The sequence below is a fragment of the Lissotriton helveticus genome, chromosome 2_1 (assembly GCF_964261635.1).
Source record: "Lissotriton helveticus chromosome 2_1, aLisHel1.1, whole genome shotgun sequence".
Classification (NCBI taxonomy): Eukaryota; Metazoa; Chordata; class Amphibia; order Caudata; family Salamandridae; genus Lissotriton; species Lissotriton helveticus.
The window spans coordinates 986,184,518-986,206,282 of NC_136059.1; the positions used below are offsets into that span (position 1 = coordinate 986,184,518).

Below are 21,765 nucleotides of genomic sequence, written 5' to 3' on the forward strand. Positions count from 1 at the left end.
CAGTATCCAAATCGGGAGCTCCCTGTGAAAGGGTGTCCTCCGTAAAACCCTCTCAACAACCCGCTGTCGTATACCAGCTGTGCGTCGCACAATATAGGGAAGAGATGTGTCTAACATGTGCCTTGCATCAGTGCTTCCCGCAGCGTCTGGGTATCTACCCTGTCAGAGAAAAGGGGTTTCTCCCAATCGTCTGTGTCTGTAAGCCAACGTGCCGCATGCTGTAAATAGGCCGCATAATAATAGAAGTCGAAGCGTGGAGCTTCCAGACCACCCTCCTCATAACTGCGAATGATAGTGTTGAGGGCTACCCTGCTGCGTTGGCCCGCCCTGAGCAGAGATGTGAGTAACATGTTGAGAGTTTTTTAAATTTGTGGCGGTAGCGGGCTTAATGAGTTCTTGAGTACGTATAATGTCCTAGTGAGCATCACCATCTTCGAGATGGCCAGCCTGCCCATCAACGAAAGTCGCAGAGTGTTCCAAAAGGAGACCGACTGCTGTAACAGGGCAATTATGCTGTCTACATTCCGGGCTAACCCCTGTGCGTCTGTCCGAGTCACCTGTATCCCAAGGTAACAGAACCCTGTCTGTTCCCAGCGCAGCCTGTGTTCTGGTAGGTCCTCCAGGGGCACGGAGGCCAGTCCCGCTAATGGAAAGATCAGGGATTTACCACAGTTGAGTCGTAGTCCAGAGGCCTCACCAAACCGGTCCAGCTGGTGCAGCAATTCTGGCCAAATAAAACAGGTCGTCATCAGCATATAGGGAAACAATATGGGTCGTGTCACCCACTCTAATTCCCCACCGTTCCATTTCAGTCCTGACCCGGAGCACGAAGGGCTCTATGGCCGGGGTGAACAATAAAGGCAAGAGGGGGGCATCCCTGGCGTGTACCCCTTCCTAGTTGCCACTCTTCTGACCTCACGCCCCCAAGTTTAACCCTAGCGCAAGGAGCGGTATACAGAATGCGAATTCAGCAACAAAATTTGGGACCCAGCCCCACAGTGTACAAGACCTCAAGAAGGATTCCCCAGTCCACTGTTTCAAACGCCTTGGCGAGGTCAATGGACACCAACATCATCAGTTCCTCCCGATCCCGCACCTCATGCAGAATGTGATTCAGCCGACGCAGATTCATAGGTGTGTTTCGTCCCGGTGTGAACCCACACTGATCCTCATGGACCAAGTTAGTCACGTGTGGTGCTTATCGAGGGGCCAGGAGCTTACATAAGATTTTAACATCTGTGTTGATCGTCGTAATACACCCTTTGATTTTTAAAGAGGTTTTGGTATTATTTTACACTGAAACAGTAGTGGGTATTGCGGCACAAGAATATGAACTTGAGAATATTAAACTTTAGAACATTAAATTTGAAATAATATGAGAAGTGAGTCTATTGTACTTTTTCTCCTGAAACTACTAACTTTACTCTTCGGCGTCACCCACATCGAGCTTCACTGCTTTACTTCATTTAGTATCACCTTGGCACTGCAAATATGCTTTCCCTGCATTTGCTAGCCCATGCTGTGTGTAACAGAAAGCCCTAAACGTAATGACTATCCTTCTTTCTAACACCCAAAAGTGATCACAGTTCTACGTCTTGGCTTCTGTGCACTAGCTCACGCCTGCTAGGTGTGCTCAGCCCTTGTGCCTTTTATAAAATCCGTACTATTTCTTCATGTATTTTTTATTTCGTTTCATCTAAGATACCAGAAGGGTTCCTTGGTGCTGAGGAATAAAAGCTGCTAAGGTTGGAAGGTCAACAGAACCACTATTGAGGGCATAGCTTTTCCCCTAGTGCAAGTAAACATTTGAAAGAATTGCCAGATGAGCTGAGGGAATTTGACTACCTCTGAGAATCCAGGTTAGCCTTGAAGTCCTTGATTGGCTCCTTATTGAGTTGTTAAACTGATGAGCTCTGGGATGCACCTGCGCGCTTGAATTTGTAGAGCCACCTGAGCAAACTAAAGAGCATTGCCTGCACTCCTAAATTTAAAGTGTCATTCACTCCTGAAGAAGGACAAATATCCTGAAACTCTTGTCTAGAGATGCACAGCACTGGCTGCACCAACAGTGGTGAATACTAAACACTTTCAAATAAAGTGTGTCTTGGTGAATTGTGTGCTGGTATGCCAAGCAGTGTGCTCCCTCCCACCCTTTTGTGAATAGCCCTATAGTTGCACTTCTTTTGCTGTATTCCCTGGATTTGTGCCACTGTGTAGGTGCCTTTATGGAGCTTTACAAATGAGTTGATGATAAAACAACATCGTTCTCAGCATGCTTTTAAATGCAATATATGAATTAGTCATTCTAAGTTGCAGAGTTGCAGTGACAGCTTGTTTCCAGAGTATAGGACCTAACAGCTTGGGTGATCTCTCGCTGACGTACCTCCTTTTTATGTCGAACCTACTATACCGCGTGTCTGTTGAAAGTCATATTGTGGGTTTACCAAGAACATACATGTGCGCACAGACCGCCCATTGCTGACCATTGGTCTGTTTTCCTCTCACTCATTCACTGCTTCTTGTCAGCCTTGTGTTTCCCTCCCCCATGGAGCATAGCCTCTTTACTCTCTTGCCTTCTTGATTGGCTTGCATCTAAGCTTCCCGTGCTTGCTTTTCAAGCACTACTTTTTTTCTTTCGGTTCCACAACTGTGCAAGTGCTTTCCAGCTGTCTCTCATGTTCTTCCCTCCCCCAACAATCAGTGTTCCTGTCTGTCACCCATATGTTTCTCCCCACCAACTTCATGTTGTGCTCGCCCTCGTGTCCTACTCCCCTGTTGCTTTCTCTCCTGTGAGCATCTCCCTCACCCACTGCACATTGCTGTCTCGCCCATTGTTTCTCCAACCCATTTCTTCTCCTAAGTGTAGCTTCCACCACCCATAACCTTCTCTTTTGCCCACTACATCTCCTCGCCTACACCTGCTTCCGTGTTGCTTCTGCCCCCCTACTTCATTTTGTAGGAGTGCACTAGTGTGATGTGCATGCCTACAAAATGACACCAGTGCCTATCTTTTTTTTAAGGCCATGCTGCATAGCATTAGGAATACTTTAGAGCAAGGCTGAAAACCATTGGAAAAGCCAATGGTCACTATGCCCAACCGTTTGGCTTTGCTAATGCTAATTTTTCCTTGGAGTCTTGAGCTGCAAACTGTTCTCAAATGGAAGATGGCGGAGAGAGCAGAGCAAAAACTGAAGGCCAGACCAGGGTGTAGAAAACGTTCGGCACCACAGTCTTTTAAGTGAATAATATGTATGTAGTACACTTGCCTTTTCTGCATGGCCACTAGATGTTTCACCTTTTGCTGGAACCTATATCTGTGCTGGCTTTAGAATTCTGTGCACTTTACCTCTACTTTCCAGATGTAAAGTGCCTGTGCTCACCTTTTAAACATGGTCGAAATGGCATACTCCTAATTGGTATATTTAACTTGTCTATGAGATCCTAGTATGCGTATAATATGTACTAGAGGGATTGGTAGTTAAAAGCTGCTAGTGGAGTGCAGCACCTCTTATGCCATCCACTACAGTGGCAGGGCAAACATGGCTTCAGGCCTACTACTGTAGCCTCACTGTAGCAGTGCAAAATCTGCACTGCGACCCGTCAAAATAAATCCTGTTTGATGGGTAAAAACCTTCCTTTTAAATATTAGTAAGTCACTCTTATGTAAGCCTTGTAGCCCACAAAATAGGATGCATGGCATTTAAAAGTGGACCATGTAGAAAATTAATATTACCATCTCCCCACAGTGACAGTGCCCTAAAAACGACTTTCACTGTGACAAGCCTTGCTGTCCTATATAGAAAACCACAGTAAAGATAAAAATACTATTACTGTATCTCTGGAATGGGACCAGCTAGTAAAATAATGTAACTCTTTTGAATAGTTATTAAAAATGCAATGAAATGGTGGTCAGATTTCTAATAAATAATTAGGAAATGTAACTTTTTTAGGAAGTTACCTTTTCTCTGCCTGAGCTAACAGACATCTGGTTAACATAAGTCTGTGAAAGCTCTCAGCCTGTGCTCAGCCTTGAATTTGTGTGAAATGCCTCCCAAAAGCAAACAGTAGGCTGACTTGATTTGGCAGAGATTACTCCTCCGAACTCCACAGAATATGCAGGGTGGGGGCTGTGGGCACCCTTTTTGACCTTACAGTGTCAAATCCTGTTTAAAAGTCCTGTTGAGCTATATGTAACCTGTGGGGCATACTTGAAAGAGAGGAACAAGTTGCAGAGGCAATTCTTCTATATCCACTATACTGGAGGAACCTGTTTTTGTCCTACCAGTCTTCTGTTTCTATTTGTTGTGGATACAGAGCTGGTGTCAAACTCCATTTATGAGTTCACTGTGGAAGGACATTGGGATTACCATCATATGCTCCGTGATCACACACCCTGCCCTCGGATCTGAAGTTGAGTGTGGCCGAAGCCTTTTCTCATCTTCAAAATGCCCTAACATGTGGCATTTTGCAGTAAGGCAGACAAGAGCTCTTGTAACAAGCATTAGAAATGCAATCGGGCTCGGATTTATTTGAGTTTGAGCTAATGGCATTGTAAATGCCAATGTATTGTTGCTATGTGTTATGGAGTGTGTTCATGTGGTGTGTACTGCCAGTGATCTCCTTGTGAGTGTGAGAATATTGCACCGTTACTGCCTGTGATGTCCTTCTTGTGAGTGTGAGAAGCTTGCACCTCTGCTGCCTGTGGTCTCCTTGTGAGTGTAAGAAGCTTGCACTGCTGCTGCCTGTGATGTCGTTCTTGTGAATGTGAGAAGCTTGCACCGCTGCTGCTTGTGATATCCTTCTTGTGAGTGGGAGAAGCTTGCACCTCAGCTGCCTGTGGTATCCTTGTGAGTGTAAGAAGCTTGCACAGCTGCTGCCTGTGATGTCCTTCGTGTGAGTGTGAGAAGCTTGCACCGCTGCTGCCTGGGAGTATGAGAAGATTGCATTGTGCATCTCTGTGCTGTGCCTGTTCTTTGTAAGGGACTCTTGCTCTGTTGCTGCTGCTGCCTTGGCACAGTACCTGCTGTGAGTGTGTAAGGGCAGCTTGCACCACTGCTGCTTGTGATGTCGTTCTTGCGAGTGTGAGAAGCTTGCACCTCTGCTGCCTGTCGTCTCCTTGTGAGTGTAAGAAGCTTGCACTGCTGCTGGCTGTGATGTCGTTCTTGTGAGTGTGAGAAGCTTGCACCGCTGCTGCTTGTGATGTCCTTCTTGTGAGTGGGAGAAGCTTGCACCTCAGCTGCCTGTGGTCTCCTTGTGAGTGTAAGAAGCTTGCACAGCTGCTGCCTGTGATGTCCTTCTTGTGAGTGTGAGAAGCTTGCACCGCTGCTGCCTGTGGTCTCCTTGTGAGTGTAAGAAGCTTGCACTGCTGCTGCCTGTGATGTCGTTCTTGTGAGTGTGAGAAGCTTGCACCGCTGCTGTTTGTGATGCCCTTCTTGTGAGTGTGAGAAGCTTGCACCGGTGCTGTTTGTGATGTCCTTCTTGTGAGTGGGAGAAGCTTGCAACTCAGCTGCCTGTGGTCTCCTTGTGAGTGTAAGAAGCTTGCACAGCTGCTGCCTGTGATGTCCTACTCACTACTCTACTCACTACTCTACTCACTACTCTACTCACTACTCTACTCACTACTCTACTCACTACTCTACTCACTACTCTACTCACTACTCTACTCACTACTCTACACTCTACTCTACACTCTACTCACTACTCTACTCACTACTCTACTCACTACTCTGCACTCACTACTCTGCACTCACTACTCTGCACTCACTACTCTGCACTCACTACTCACTACTCACCACTCTACTTACTCTGCACGCACTACTCACCACTCTACTTACTCTGCACGCACTACTCTACTCACTACTCTGCACTCACTACTCACTACTCTACTCACTACTCTGCACTCACTACCCTGTCTGGGTTAAGGGAGACCCTCGAGGCCCTGGTGTCACTGCACCTGCTGCACCCTCACAGCCACTGGTAGTAAAATACAGGACTGTCTGGGTTAAGGGAGACCCTCGAGGCCCCGGTGTCACTGCACCTGCTGCACCCCTGGACACCCGCAGCCACTGGTAGTAAAATACAGCACTGTCGGGGTTAAGGGAGACCCTCGAGGCCCCGGTGTCACTGCACCTGCTGCACCCCTGGACTTCCACCGCCACTCGTAGTAAAATACAGCACTGTCTGGGTTAAGGGAGACCCTCGAGGCCCCGGTGTCACTGCACCTGCTGCTCCCCTGGACACCCACAGCCACTGGTAGTAAAATACAGCACTGTCAGGAGTAAGGGAGACACTCGAGGCCCCGGTGTCACTGCACCTGCTGCACCCTCACAGCCACTGGTAGCAAAATACAGCACTGTCAGGGTAAAGTGAGGCCTGCTGCACCCCTGGACTTCCACCGCCACTCGTAGTAAAATACAGCACTGTCTGGGTTAAGGGAGACCCTCGAGGCCCCGGTGTCACTGCACCTGCTGCACCCCTGGACACCCACAGCCACTGGTAGTAAAATACAGCACTGTCAGGGTTAAGTGAGGCCCTCGAGGCCCCGGTGTCACTGCACCTGCTGCACCCCTGGACACCCACAGCCACTGGTAGTAAAATACAGCACTGTCAGGGTTAAGGGAGACCCTCGAGGCCCCGGTGTCACTGCACCAGCTGCACCCTCACAGCCACTGGTAGCAAAATACAGCACTGTCAGGGTAAAGTGAGGCCATCGAGGCCCCGGTGTCACTGCACCTGCTGCACCCCTGGACACCCACAGCCACTGCTAGTAAAATACAGCACTGTCAGGGTTAAGGGAGACCCTCGAGGCCCCAGTGTCACTGCACCTGCTGCACCCTCACAGCCACTGGTAGTAAAATACAGCACTGTCTGGGTTAAGGGAGACCCTCGAGGCCCCGGTGTCACTGCACCTGCTGCACCCCTGGACACCCACAGCCGCTGGTAGTAAAATACAGCACTGTCAGGGTTAAGGGAGACCCTCGAGGCCCCGGTGTCACTGCACCTGCTGCACCCTCACAGCCACTGGTAGTAAAATACAGCACTGTCTGGGTTAAGGGAGACCCTCGAGGCCCTGGTGTCACTGCACCTGCTGCACCCTCACAGCCACTGGTAGCAAAATACAGCACTGTCAGGGTAAAGTGAGGCCATCGAGGCCCCGGTGTCACTGCACCTGCTGCACCCCTGGACACCCACAGCCACTGGTAGTAAAATACAGCACTGTCAGGGTTATCGGAGACCCTCGAGGCCCCGGTGTCACTGCACCTGCTGCACCCTCACAGCCACTGGTAGTAAAATACAGCACTGTCTGGGTTAAAGGAGACCCTCGAGGCCCCGGTGTCACTGCACCTGCTGCACCCCTGGACACCCACAGCCACTCGCTTTTTCACTTTTTTTTTTTTTTTTAAAGTTTTACACTTTGCTTTGATGCGGACGCTTTCTTACACTGTGGCATGGAGTCATTCTGCTCAGCTCTCGGCCTCGCCACTGCAGGCATATGTTTTCAATTATCTCCGCCGTGATGGCGAGATAATTGAAGATATATGGCCTTCTCCTCTTAAGACAATGCCTTTCAAGTCTGCCCTACACGGAAAGAAAACACAGGAAAAGCACGAACGCCGCCATTCCCAGCAGACTGGTGAACGCGCCCACAACATCTGCATTACATTATCGCGGCACCCTGACAGCTCATAATTGAAATTAATGGACTCCTGTGCGTGTAACCACAGAGAAAATGCCAAGATGACGCAAGCTAAATTACAGATAGCCTATCATGTCAAGGCTACTAAAAACACAGCACAGCGAAGACGAATGAACATGCACATGCCATAAAAAAAGCGCGTGCACTAAGGAATGTTTCTGTCCGGACCCCTAAAGACACTTTTTTTTTCTTTTACTATAGAGCTCGGAGCTCCGCCCCACTTCGTGGTGACGTAGGCCCGAGCCCTAAAAATGGGTAGTATTGGCCTTGGGAACTTATACCCCAAGGGTTAGGGTGTGCTCAACAGTCATCCTACCCCTCTGGCTGGTTCCAGGAATAAATGTGGCACCTCCAAGCACCCAATTCAGAACGTTTTGTGGACATGCTTAAGTTCAGAACTGCTGCCTGTTACCTGAAAGGAGCTGTGACAGACTGGACCAGCTCTCCCTTGTGCGCAGGACAAAGAAGTGGACTTAAAGGATCCGTTGGCTGACCTACCTCTGTGGCTACATGGAGACAACAAGCTGCAAGAGGACTTTTCCTGGGAATATCCAGCTGACGAGTGGCACCTGGGTTGGACCCTGGTGGTGGCCTCTGCCTGACACTCTGTGAGTCGCTAAATCCTCTGAGACCTGCGTATGCCTTCACTCTGTTTAGCATTGAGCTATGTGAATACATGTGAGTGGTGCACACCAGTCACTGTCAGAAGGGCATGCTTGAAGTGTTCAAGTCGATGGGCTTGGTACACTAAGATTGCCTCTCACGTTTGTATTTGGTTCACTTAAGTGAGCCCTTGCCTTGGTTGTTCTTGAGCGGATCCGTAATGTCTTCGTTACAGAGACAATGAGGTAGGACTAAGAGGGGTCAGTAACAGAAATTGAAGAATTCATTTGTATTGTCCCATTATCAGACTCTTGCTGTATTTAGATGTAACAAGATTGCATATTAGCAATAATTGTACTTTTGTAGGTTGTATTAAAGCATACAATTCAGAGACCACGGAAATGCTGAAAACAGCAGTCCTAAAGATAGCTGACCTAAATACTATAGCAGTTTAAGGGCCAGTAGAGCTGTTGAATAAATAAAAAGGAGCATGTTACGATTTTTGGCAACGTGTGCACTGTTGTGATGTGTCATAGAAATATATTCCTGGAAATGGCATTCTGTGACTATGAGGTTACTGTGTTAATGTTCTAGGTGTTTGGGGAAATGTAAAACTCGCTTGTCTTTGGTGGCTGGTTGCGACTTGTTTGTTTGCAAGTGTTGTTGTGTTAAAGGGCTGATATCTGTGTGTGGCTAATCTTTCGCCCTGTGTGCCCTGGGCTTAATTGTCAATGTGTGTAAATGAAAATTTAACAGTTGCATGTTACTGGAAGCATAGCATTCAGGTGTTGGATGTTTTCTGGTGTGTAAATGTAGCCTTTGCATACTGGGGTCTGTCAGCAATTATGTTTGATTTGATGTGTGTTCCGGTTTAAGGGCGTGTGGGTGCAAGATGTAGCATTCCGATTCTTTCCTTAATCTGTCAGTTTGTCATGTTGATTTATTCAACTGTTGTGTTTTGATGTTGTGTTGTGAAGTACTGGGCTTAATAGATTTTTTTGAATGTATTTTTGAGTGGGATGTCTTTGGTTGTTGATTACTGTCCAAAGAGAAAGGAGACATGAGCTGTGGGTGTGTTGTTTTGAAGTGAGTTTTGTGCCAGTCAAGTTTGATGTGTGAATAAGGAAAATGGATATTATGTAGTGATTTTGGCATTTATGTATGTGTACGCATGGACTGCGGAAGTGTTGGAGAATGATGAGTGTAGTTAAAGAATGAATGTGATGATGGTTGGAATGTTGATGTCTGTGTGTTGAGGGCCTAATAGAAGAATGATGTAACCCTGACAGTGTGACTGTATCTAGGGCCTCAACTCTAATAAAGAACTCGCTGCCTCCTGCCTATGTGGCATCTATCTAGAGCAAGGGTCTCCAACCTTTACTGTAATAGGAGCTACTATGTTCAATAAAAGTTATCCTGAGACACTAACAAAGATTATCGTTGTTGTAATAGTGACCACATCAGGCAAGAAAACATTAGTGGACACCTTTTGCAAGATTACCAGTTGAGAGGATCTTAATGAATCAGAAGTATTGTCAAATCAAGGCTTCATCATGGATAACACATAACAGCCATAGCTGCCATGCCTATATTGCCAGTGTAATACTTTTTAGCAATATGTCTTCCCAGTGCAACATAATTTATCATTGAAATATCACCATTGACTATTTTTGGGAAATGTATTTTTTACAAATATCAGCTTATGAGTTTTGAAAATACACACATTTTCAAATTGTGTATGCATATTTTAGTTAAACCAAGCAAACCCTAACTTAATAGTCTAGGCTGCACAGAGGAGACCTCCTCCAGCTTCATCAATAGACTAAATAATAGAGTAGAATACATAAAATGTAGAACTCGGGTGCTGTTGGCCCCAAACCTCAAAGTGAGAAAACAATGAAAACACTCCTCCTTGTCAGAGAGAGTAAAAATTAAACTTCCTTTATAAGAACACTGTCAATGTAATTATATAGACCTCTGCAGTCAAATGTTTAACGTTGCAAAATGTGTTCTCTTTTGGAAAGTGACCTCAATATCAACAAAGGGTGCTGGAGCAGGTGGAGGGAACGGGAGGGCGCGTGCTAGGGGGTGGGTGCGGGGGGGGGGGAGGATAGGGTTGGGGGTGAGGTGTTCGGAGTAATATACATTTTTTTATAACTTGCCAGAATCCGCCGGCCGCTTTCCAGGTCGCGCCGCCTGCCCTCTTCTTGGTCCGTGCAGCCCCTGGGGCAGACTCCCATCCATTCCCTGTACTGCTCTCATGCTGTGAGACCAGCTCAGGGATTGGTCTGCGCGGGCTGAAAAGACTCCCCACTCAGACCAGGGAGCCTGTGGGGTTTCTTCTGCCTGGCTGTTCACTGCAGCCGGGCTGGAGAAACCGAAGTGTGCATGTGTGTTTGGCCAACCCATATGCACACTTGGGGATTGCACATAACACTCCCCCTCCCATGCCCGTCCCTCCCCTCCCTGCACAAGCTGGCTCGGAGCCCCCAAATGAAAAATAAAACGATACTAGAACATCGTTTTATTTTTCTTTTGCTGGCTGTTAGCCAGGCAGTTGGGCGACTCTCCTCAATTACGGAGGAGCCGCTGCTGCTCAATATATGGAAGACCTTCAAGCGCAAAGATACTGTACAGCGCTGTTAGCACCTGAATTTTCTTGGCCAACAGAGAGCAAAAATTATGATAATAAATTATTACATAAATAGAAACACGTGATTTCTACAATACTGAGTCAGAACCACTGTTTCAGACATTGGCATGTTTTTCTGTATGGCTGTTTGCATTCCGTAATTAGAATTTTTGAGCAGGGCTTCATAACTATTTGATCAGCCCATTTCCTTTCCTGCTTAGACCACCATAGAGTCCATGTTCGTATCCACAGTCACCCGTCGTCTACACTCTATCCTACATTTCTTTCCCTACGCCACCTTCGTGAACTTGTTCTTTAATCCCCTGATTTGTTTGGGTGCATGTCAATTATTGTTGTGATTTTGAGCCTGCTGCTTTCTAGTTTTATTGTGCAACATCTATCTAGGGTCACACTTTGTTTAAAAGTAAATGTGCCTCTCATGCTGTATCTAAGTGGGCATTAGACTCTCTGAACGGCCTAATCTTTACTTTTATTTCTAACTGAGGCTTTCGCACCATTGAAGTAGGCTGTTTTTGAACTATCTCTCCTCACTGTTCCACTGGAGATGTGGCCTCCTCTTAAAAAGTTTACAATGACGCAGACGTTTTAGCCAATGATCACTACGTTGGCTATTTTCACTTTACACTAAAGCTGCTTCTCCCTACAGAAAACGTGTATAATGTTTGAAACTTCTGTTTGTGATTGCGATTTTAGGATGCCAAGAAAGGCTTTGGAATGGCGATATCTGGAGGTAGAGATAATCCACACTTTACAAACGGTGAAAATTCTATTGTCATCTCAGAAGTTCTCATGGGTGGACCCGCAGAAGGATTACTTCAGTAAGTGCTTGTTATCTTTGGTACAGTTATTCTGCTAGCTATCGGTTTGCAGCCTTTGTAGCAATACAATTTAGTTGCAACTATTTCTTGAACTAATTTTTTGAAGCTGAAGCTGGTTTATTTTAGTCCAACAAAGTTGTTCCCAGCTATTTGTCTTCACTGTCTTACTGTCTGCTTCCTATTTGCAGCTCTGCCAGATTTTCACCAGTAATAATTTTCCCACCTAAGCCTCAGTTTAGATTTGTCATTTTTGGATGCACTCTAAGAAATATTGTGCTCTTTCTTTTGTAAGCTCTCGGAGATCACTACCTGCAAGTTCATCCTTGGGCCGATCTACTGAGCATCCTGCAATAAGATCTTAATGAATATAACTTCTAGGGAAACTCCGTTTGTGAGCCAAATCTTACTTGATTAGTTCTGATTAATTCACCCAGCTTCTTTAGCAACCCCTTCAAGAAGAAAATCGTTGTTTTACTTCCTGACTTGCTGTTTTCTTTTGCTTACTTGTGTTCCTCTCTTTTGCTGACTGCTCCTCCCCTTGCAAATCAAAATTAATGTTGGACTGCCAGTTACTCTGTTGGTCTTACTGTTCCATGATCCTTCTGAAAAAAATTTAGTGAACTGTGCCATGTGCCCAACACCAAAAGCCAACAGGCAGACCTTTTCTGTTTCAGGGTCTGGGTTAAAGCGTATTCCAATGCCTTTACCAGTGCACTTTTGTATCCGCTTTGGACCAATTTCTTCTATGGCTGTGATGCTCAATGCTCTTAAATGTGTCTATCACTCATACATCCAGATTGTCACACTGCCCTATTGTGAAACTCCCACGTCCCCATTTCCAGTGAATAAGGCATAGATGACCAGAATGCTGTCCTCTTCCCTGCCGCTTACCATGTTTGGGCAACTGTGGATTTGAGTAGGTATGTGAACTAGCCCTCCAAGAAACGGGAGTGTCCTGTGGTTACGACACCCTATCATCAGCCAGCACGTGGCCTAAAGGTAACAATATAATTTCACCTAACAGATTGCCCTGTGTGCAGAATTGAAAAGGTTTTTAGTTGGCTCTGTCACAGCAAGGGTAACGGGCAGCACTCAGGAGAATGCCAGCATAGGCCTATGTGACGGTGTTATACCACATCTAAAAGTGGTTCAGTCAAAAGATTTTTCTGCCGCCTAATTATGTGTTAATAGGTCCATTCATGCCCCCAACATGTTCCTCTCTTCATTGCACTTTAAAATGTCATGTCATTTATGAGAGAAGATACTGCAAACCACGTTTCCCATGATACACCGTTTTTAGCGTGGGCTCAAATACAACTAGACACGCCCCCGCCAGTCAATTGCTGTCTGTTCACACGGAGCCGGGTGCCGGATTCAAACGCTTCTGAAACGCCACAGAGAAGTAAGATTATATATATTGTTCATGCAGTTCATATCAAGAAAGCGGAATTTGACGCGTTACTAAAACGCTCGTCTTGTGTTTTAACAGCGCACAAGTCCAAGCGGCGGCTGCCGCTTGAACAAGCGTCTACTAAGGGACTCATGCCCGCACAACAAAGGTAGGATTCTATCTTGCACAAACCCTGTGTAACATTCCCAAATACTATATGAGGCTTAGTAACAGGTACCCCCCGCTTCTTTCAGCTCTTTTGACCCGCACATTGCATAACTGATCTGCGCCGGCACCCCTCCCAGTGATCTCCTTTGGCGCACCGTCGAGGTATGTCCTGGATGTTGTAGTTCATTCTTTAAATATGACAGGCATTTTGGAGGCATGAATTTAATTTGGATCTTTACACCTTTTTTTCAATCGCAGGGAGTGATCCGAACCCCCCGCCAATAAGGTACCTTTTTAACTTTCAAGTGTGTGAGTCTCCGCGAGAAGTTTATACCAATCAGCCCTTCTCTGATACAGTTCAGTTTTTGTAATTATTTTATAGTGACAACGACCCCCCAGTCCATGTCCTGAGGAGAACCCGTTAAATACAGTTGGGTTCGAAACGCGTCGACGTCTTTTCCTGCAAGATACCAATGTTCTAAGGCTCGATAGGAATGTAACTAATACATGTGCAAATTGCAGAGTTGTCTTCTTGTAATTCCTATTTCTTGTAGCACTTGGTGATAAATGCACTGTGTATCCTTTGCAGATGATAAACAAGTAGGCCAGTATCCCATTCCGTTAGACCACTTGTTCGTTCCATATCCAGGATTGGTGCCTCATAAATTATTCAACTCGAGGCATAGTACTGTTGTCTATGAAAAGTATATTGTTTTGTATTTCCTTGGTTGAAACCCCCATTGATTCGCATTGTTGTTTTCAATTCATGGAATGTATTGTTTGTAAAACTTGTTAAATGTTTCGTTGTGTCTTTTGACGCTACAAGAAATTTTCTAAATCTTTTTATAAAATAAAAAAAAGTAATTTAAGACACATGTCTGTTCAACCTGGTAATTAATCGATCTAGGTGGTGAATTAGTATCGAAACTCAAGCTGTCCGGCCACTTTGTTTGTTTACTTAGCATAGGACTATGGCCATCGTTGGAGTAGAGATTCGGATTTCCTCAAAAGAAGGGCGAAACATGTTTTTAGAGCTGGCAGTGCTAGATAGAACCTTTATAACTCCCAACATGCACCTATCAGAGTCCCAGACTGAAGGGACAGAGGATCTGGCAAGTGTAATTTTGATGCTGAAGGAAATCCAATCCACCTGCCTCCTGATATCATAACCTGCGTATCTGTCTACCTTTAGAGCTGAATCACTTCTGTGTAATTCATATTAATAATGAAGTTGGGTGAGTGACCAATGTCTTCTACCCGTCTGATATCTTCTATTTACAATGTTCAATACCACAAAGATGTAACCGTCTTGGCTTCACTCAACACCAAGTGCTCATCGGGGTGACTTTCTCTTGGTTTCCTCCTCATCCTTCTCATAATGCCCACCACCATAATTCAGATCAACTATGTCGATGCATTTTAGCTTTCTGCAAAGGATTCTCCTCATTTTTCAAGGCTATACAGGTGCCATCTTCACATTGAGTCTATTCTTCTCATTATCCTATTTGCAGTCTTGCTCCCGTAATCCCACATTGGTTCGGTGCTTTTGACATTACAATGCCCATCACTCAGCTGCAGAGGCCAATTACGAAGACTGTTTCTGTTGGTTTATATATTTGCATCTGTTTGGGGCTGTATTCACCCACTTATTTCTGAAATTTAGACTCTACTCCTATTTGGTTGCCGCCAGTGGTGAGTATTTTGTTGTCTCCTTTTAACCACACACAAAAAAGCCCAAGGAAAAAGCATTGAAATGTGTGGAAACCCTAGATTTCTGTGGAAACCCATGCCATGCTTCACATAACTCCATATTGTTCCCAAAGGGCATTGGGTTGAAGGACAATTCATTGGAAATTTCCTGAGTACACAACTTTGCTTCCCTGGTGGAGAAATCCATTAATCCATTCTTGTATACACCTGTGAAATAGGAGTCTGGATGTTCTCCACTCGGTGCCAAAATAGGATGCTTTAAATGTGTACATGTAAATTGTGTGTTAATCATTGAAGCTTCTTGAATATCTGCAAGGTCCCAACTTTGATGATTAATGCCTTTCAAGTTGCAACCACTGGTCCTCATCAAGTAAATTCCATTTTCTCATCTGTACTCTTAAACTATACTCTTTTGGTTTTCTGTGGCAGTAACTTGAGCATAAATGTTCACATGGTCACACTCTTTGAATCAGGATCTGAGGATTACTCCCACAGAAGACATTATTTCTCACACTCAAGTCAACCTTATATGGCCAAAAAAGATATGGAGCTAACCTTTTAGTTTTGTTATACTGTCTGTCACCATTCCAGTGGAGCCATTTGTCTTGGATCTTGCATTTATTTTAATAGCAGCAGTCAAGAGAACTGTACAAAAAAAAACTACAAATCCCATGAGGCTTTGAGACAACTAGCCAATGGGAAACTAAAACGTGATTCACAGAGCGGCCAGTGAGGTAACCGCATAACACATATCTTGACTGTGAACAGTCCTTTTCTTGAGCGAGAAGTTAAAAGATAATTATTAAACAAGGGAAAAATGGAAAACACAATGGAAATAGTCAAAGTAAAAGTGAACAGTTCTTGAAAAAGACTATAAAGTGTGTCCCAAAGAAGAAGTCAGCAACTTGGTATAACTGGAGGCAACAGGATAATACGCATCTGAAGGTTTTGAGGGAGAAAACCGGTGGCCTGCTGAAATTTACTTGGGTGTATGAAAATGGTGGGGCAGAAGTAACTGTTGGGGTGGGGAAAAACAGCAAGCTAATACTGTGTTGCGTTAGGATCATACTCTCATCCGTGTCTTTAATAAAATCAAGCTTTTCTTTATAAATTACTAGAAAAATCTACATTTTGTTGCAAGACTGGAGGCTCTTATTATGCTTGTTTAAAGCATGTTAACTACAACAGAAGTTGCAGTACGTACAGGCTTACAATAAAATGTGCGAAAAACATAATTAGACCAATCGGCTGATCTCAGAATATCCTCAAGATAGGAGCCCACACAGAAGGCTTGCGATGACATTGCTCCCCTGGAAAAAACGAGCACCAAAGATTGAGGTATCAATCCCCGCCAGAGATATGACCAAGTTGACCCAATGGACGAGAGTAGGAAAAGCAACACGTTTGTTGGTTTTCTGAAGGAAATGAGGATGTTGGTGTCTCAGGACGTTCAGAGATATATAGTGTTTTGTTCATAAACCTTAAGACACTTTCCTACGCAAAGTTTGGGTTGATCAGGAAAATGAGGGTAATACACAGTAGTTAGTATTGTTTTAGTGTTTGCTTACTGAAAAAAGAACACCTATGAGAGTAAAATGATGAGAAGAAATATCTAATACTTTAACATCAGACACACATTTTATTGAAATCCAACATAACCGCTTTTGTAAGTTTTGCTGTCAGTTTTAGTGAAAGACAACCGTTATCAGTCCAGGAAATAAAGAACTTCAAAACAACAACAATATCCCACAATTTAATGTAGTTTGGAATAGAAGGGTTGCACAATTTTACACCCTTTAAAAGACGACAGACGGGCGGATACTCTCCTACAGGTTTTTCATAGACTTAAGGGTGGTTCATGGAAATAGCTAACCTGTAAATGTTAGAAAGGCGAACCCGGGGGAGGCAGAAGGTGTCTGACTGACCACCCCTAGGTCTACCCCTCCTTCAGAGAAGGGACCGAGCGATGTCGAGAGGCCTCCGACGGGAGGGCCCTCTCCTAGAATCGTACAGCAGAGTAACCACACCACTACAAATATACACCACACGTAGATAGAGTTTTCAATCTTTATCGGGCAATAAGTATCGGTTCAATATATACAGCAGATCCAGAGATCTGGAAAGTCTCGTGGCAAGGGGCAAGGTAGCGGGACAGTCTTATAGATGGTCGGTTGCAATGGGACCCTACGCACAGCTCTCAATCCTCGAGCTGGGGGGTTCCGGAAGGTGGGGCCGCGGCAGCGCCAGCAGGCTCCCAAATGGTTCAGCGAGCGTGGACCGCGGCAGCGCCAGCAGGCTCCAAGATGATTCAGCGAGTGTGGACCGCGGCAGCGCCAGCAGGTTCCGAGATGGTTCAGCGAGTGTGGACCGCGGCAGCGCCAGCAGGTTCCAAGATGGTTCAGCGAGTGTGGACCGCGGCAGCGCCAGCAGGCTCCAAGATGGTTCAGCGAGTGTGGACCGCGGCAGCGCCAGCAGGCTCCAAGATGGTTACAGCAAAGATGGACCGCGGCAGCGCCAGCAGGTTCCAAGATGGTTACAGCAAAGATGGACCGCGGCAGCGCCAGCAGGTTCCCGGTAGAGCAGCAAGGGGAGTTCGTCTCAGGGTCAGCCGCGACAGCGTCAGCAGGGCTTCTCGACTCCGGAATACAACTGCCGTCCTACTCAGGGGCTGGCCCAGATATAGGCCTGGAGTCCTTTGATGTCCGGACCCTCTCGCCTGGGGGTCAGAGGGGCCGGGATGATGGTGTCCAGACACCCAGCAGGGGGGTGGAGCCGGAGCCCATGGAGGCCGGAGGGTGATCGAAACCAGGCATCCGGGGATGGTTGGAGAGCCATCGAAACTCCCCTCTCCTTGTCTCTGGTGGAGTGGCCACTCTACCACCCGGAGGGTTCTTGGTGCCTCGATGGCGGGCTCGCTGGGGCCGTGGCCGCGGCTGGTCCGGGACCACGTGTCTGTGACGTGATGGGCCCAAGATGGCGTCGGGCCTGGAATGAGGGTCCGGGGTGGGCACCGGACCGGTATTGCTGGGGCGGCCCGAGGGGGCCATGTCAGTGGTCGTGGGCCGCCGGGTGGCGGATCTGGTGGTTTGGAGGGCGTGCAGAGGTGTGCCCGAGGGCGACCCGGGCTGGATGGAGGGCCGATGTCGTCCGGGGCCCGCCATGCGGGAGGGGTAGGACCACGCCAAGAGGCCGGGTCCAACAGTAAAGATGTATAATGCTTTAAGTTTTCTCTCAACTAGCTTCGGCTCCATTGAAATTGACAATGTAAGTTAAATCTGAAAAGAGATTAAAAGATTTTTCCAAACACCAGCTTGCCTATAAAGACCAAGCTGCTTTGTATGCCTTGTTTGTACATGGAGCCCTGGATTTCTTTTTGTACTCTGTAGCTTCTAGCAAAATAAAAGGAAGAGAATGTGTTCCTGCTATTTTCCAGGAAGAAAAAGAGTGATTTGTCTAACACTAGGTTGTGAGGAAGAGACTGGACAAGAAGAGATTGGGGGAAGACGGTAGCAGGATTGGGAAATCTATTGCTTGTTCCAGGAGAGGTGGGAACCAAACCTGTGATTTCACGAATGGAACTACGATGACTAAGGTTGCTTGTTCTTGTCGGACTTGAGCCAAAACTCTGATCATAAGAAAAAACGGAAAGTTGTAGTTGATCACCTGGATCACTTGCAAGAAGGCATCTGAAGCCAAAGCTAGTGGATCTGGGTGCCAGCTGAAGAAAAGGGAAAGGTGAGAATCGAGCCTTGTTGCGAAGAGATCTATGTGGAAAGGTCCCCACTTGTGAAGCAAAGACCTGAATACCGAAGGATGAAGCCTCCAATCGCTTGAGTCACAAAGATAACTAGAATGCTAGTCTGCTTTGGTTGTGAGATCTCCTTGTAGATATTCTGCTTGAACTGATATTGTGTGGTGAAGGCTAAAATCCCAAAAGCTCTTTACCAGCTCTGCCAGAAGCATGCATCTGGTGGCTCTGAGATGACTGATGTACCGAACTGCTGTAATGTTCTTCAGATGGAGAAGGATGGAGTAATGTACTCTGTTTTGCTACGGTTCTGATAGCAAAGGAGCCTGCGGGCATCTCTAAACTTTCATTGCAAATTGGACTCCTTATTGAGACCATGTACACCCAGTCGAGATCGGACCATATCGGGAGCCCCAACCTGTCCTACTTCGCATTCTACTTCTAGAACGGGGGCTAACGTGAAGATGGTTCTGCTGTTGCAGGCATCAAAATGGTCTATCCACCATTGGAGTTCTAGCTGGGATTCTGAATCTAGTCTGATGGAGTCGGAGTAAGCAAGACCCCTGCGCAAGTGGGTGATCTTTAGTCTTTGGAGTGCTCAGTAGTGGAGGAGTCCTGGAAAAATGGCTTGGATTGAGGAAGAAATAGACCCACTATTCTCGCCAAAGATTTGAGAAGACTTATAGAATCTCTGATTTGATGGACTTTACTTTGGACCGGGGTAAGTGGACCGTTGTAATGGTGGAATTATTGGGATCATCTAAGAATGTCATCTGAGCGGAAGGAACTAGGATTGATTTTTCGGTGTTTATGAGAAAGCCCAGATCTAAAAGAAGAAAACAAGTCATTTGACCCTGAGATTGAGGGTATGGGAGTTTTGGCACACTAAAAGAATATCGTCTAGGTAGATAAGTCTATTGGTTGCCTTGAGACCTGAGATGAACTATGACTGGCTTCATTATTTTAGTAAAGCACATTGATGCCAAAGAGAGCCCGAAAGGAAGGGAAGAAAATTGATATGTTTTCCCTGCCATTGGAACTGAAGAAATATCCTGTAACCATGATGGATGGGAACTATAACGTATGCATCCTGTAGATCCAACAGCACCATCCAATCGTATTGAAGTAACAAATCCCTGAGATGGATGATGGATCTCCATTTCGAAATGACGGTAAAAAACAAACTGGTTGAAAAGTCTGAGATTGATTATTGGACTCATCTTTTTGTTTTTCTTTTGTACTAAGAAGAGAGGTGAAGAAACCTGAGGGGTCGTCAGAAGAATGTTGAATTGCTTTTTTGTGAAACCTACTCTAAAGAAATTAGGCTGGACATTTCAGATGAGTATTTTGGAGGGCTAACAGTTTGAAAAGGCATTGTGTAAAGCTGTATAGCATAACTTTGTACGGTGTTTAGAACCCAGGGATCTGAAGTTATTGAATGCCATTTTGTTTGATAGAATCAGAGATGGCCTCCTATAGGAGGGAGAAAGGAGCCAGAAAGGAGACTCACCCGCTTGGTTGGTGTATCTATAGCTTTTTTGTCCACAGAAACCGCTGCCTCTCTGAGGGTAGAATTTAGGCTTGTATTCCTGGTAGCTTCAGTTGTAGGAGCCACAAAAACCATGATTCTCTACTTCACAGTTGGTAAAGAGGCTCCTACCTCTACCTGCCCTGGGGGGGGGGGGGAAGGCCACGCATGCCTGAGCTCCACATCGGAAAACTTGCAGGCTCCAACCAGAGCTCTGACAAGGATGTTGCTGAACCGAAAGGGTCAGGGAAATAACCTGTAAACAAAACTTTAAGGTGATGGCAGGATATAACGTTGAAGCGTCTCCCGCGCTGCGCCACTAGAAAATGGCAGACCTGGCCAGGCACTCGCACGGGAGGAACAGAGCGATCGCAACCACAAGACTGGAGGTAAACAATAGCAACCGCAAATAAATGAAATGGAATGTATAAACAATACTGCACTAATAGAACTGTAATGTTGTAAAATGAAATAAGGCATAATGCTTATCTTGATTGATTGTGAACAGCATGAAAAGGGGACTGTTTACAGTCAAGATAGGTGTAATAGGTTATGCTGTTACCTCATTGGCCAGTCTACCAGAGTATTTTTGAACACAAGTCATTTTAATGCAGGAGATTTTGAAGTGCTTCCATTTCAGCCAGCTGTTTGGGTTTCACTACCTTCGGTTGTTTTCAGAACGCTGTTCTTATTAAAGTCTATATATATATATAATTTAATGTATGTTGCCCCCCTTTTAAGTACAGTACATTTTCTATAGAAAGAAACTGTGCGGAGATCACCATGCTTTATCCTACAGCGTTGAAGATAGTGAAGCTTTAAGGTGACTGCATAGCAGATGTATCTGCATTTGTCTTGGGATGGGATGTAATCGCTGACCTTCAATCATGCAATTGTTACTGTTCCTTCCCAGGGAGAACGATCGGGTGGTGATGGTAAATGGTACTCTGCTGGACAACGTCCCCCATGCGTTTGCTGTGCAGCAATTGAGAAAATGTGGGAAAGCTGCTATCTTGGTGAGTTTGTATTTGTCATTCATACCAGCTTGTTGTCATTTATCTGTATGATCTTAGCCCTAATATGAATCAGTGAAAAGATGGTGGCATAGCTAACACTGTAAATGTGTTGGTATGAGTGTGGCTGAACACTACTCACTGAGCCTAGTGTCACTTCCGAAAGACTATGGTAATCTGGTACTGCGCAAGTGTGCTGCTGTGTGCATCGTAAATGCAAAAGATATTGCCTGGAATATTTAACCTCCCTTCCACTTCAGAAACATCAAGAATGGCATTTTTACTTTTATGGTGAGAGGGCTTGTCATAGTGTAGGATTGTTCTTGGTCTTAGACTTCCAGACTTTGCAGGATAGAATATGCTCATGCTATACAGAAGGACTAGCACACCACTCCGATCTACGCGTAGCCATGAATGTTGGGGATGTAGACCAAGTAA

At 45.7% G+C, this 21,765-nt stretch overlaps 1 protein-coding gene across 2 annotated transcripts in view; it reads left to right on the forward strand.

Moving 5' to 3' along the window:
* The window catches only part of LOC144818377 (tight junction protein 2-like), a 290,321-nt gene that overhangs the window by 115,859 nt on the left and 152,697 nt on the right, over window positions 1-21,765 (forward strand). For both annotated transcript variants that reach the window (XM_078675737.1, XM_078675738.1), the window contains exons 3-4: window positions 11,646-11,770; window positions 21,228-21,330. In XM_078675737.1, the coding sequence (XP_078531863.1) occupies window positions 11,646-11,770; window positions 21,228-21,330 (228 nt within the window). The remainder of the gene's footprint in view (window positions 1-11,645; window positions 11,771-21,227; window positions 21,331-21,765) is intronic.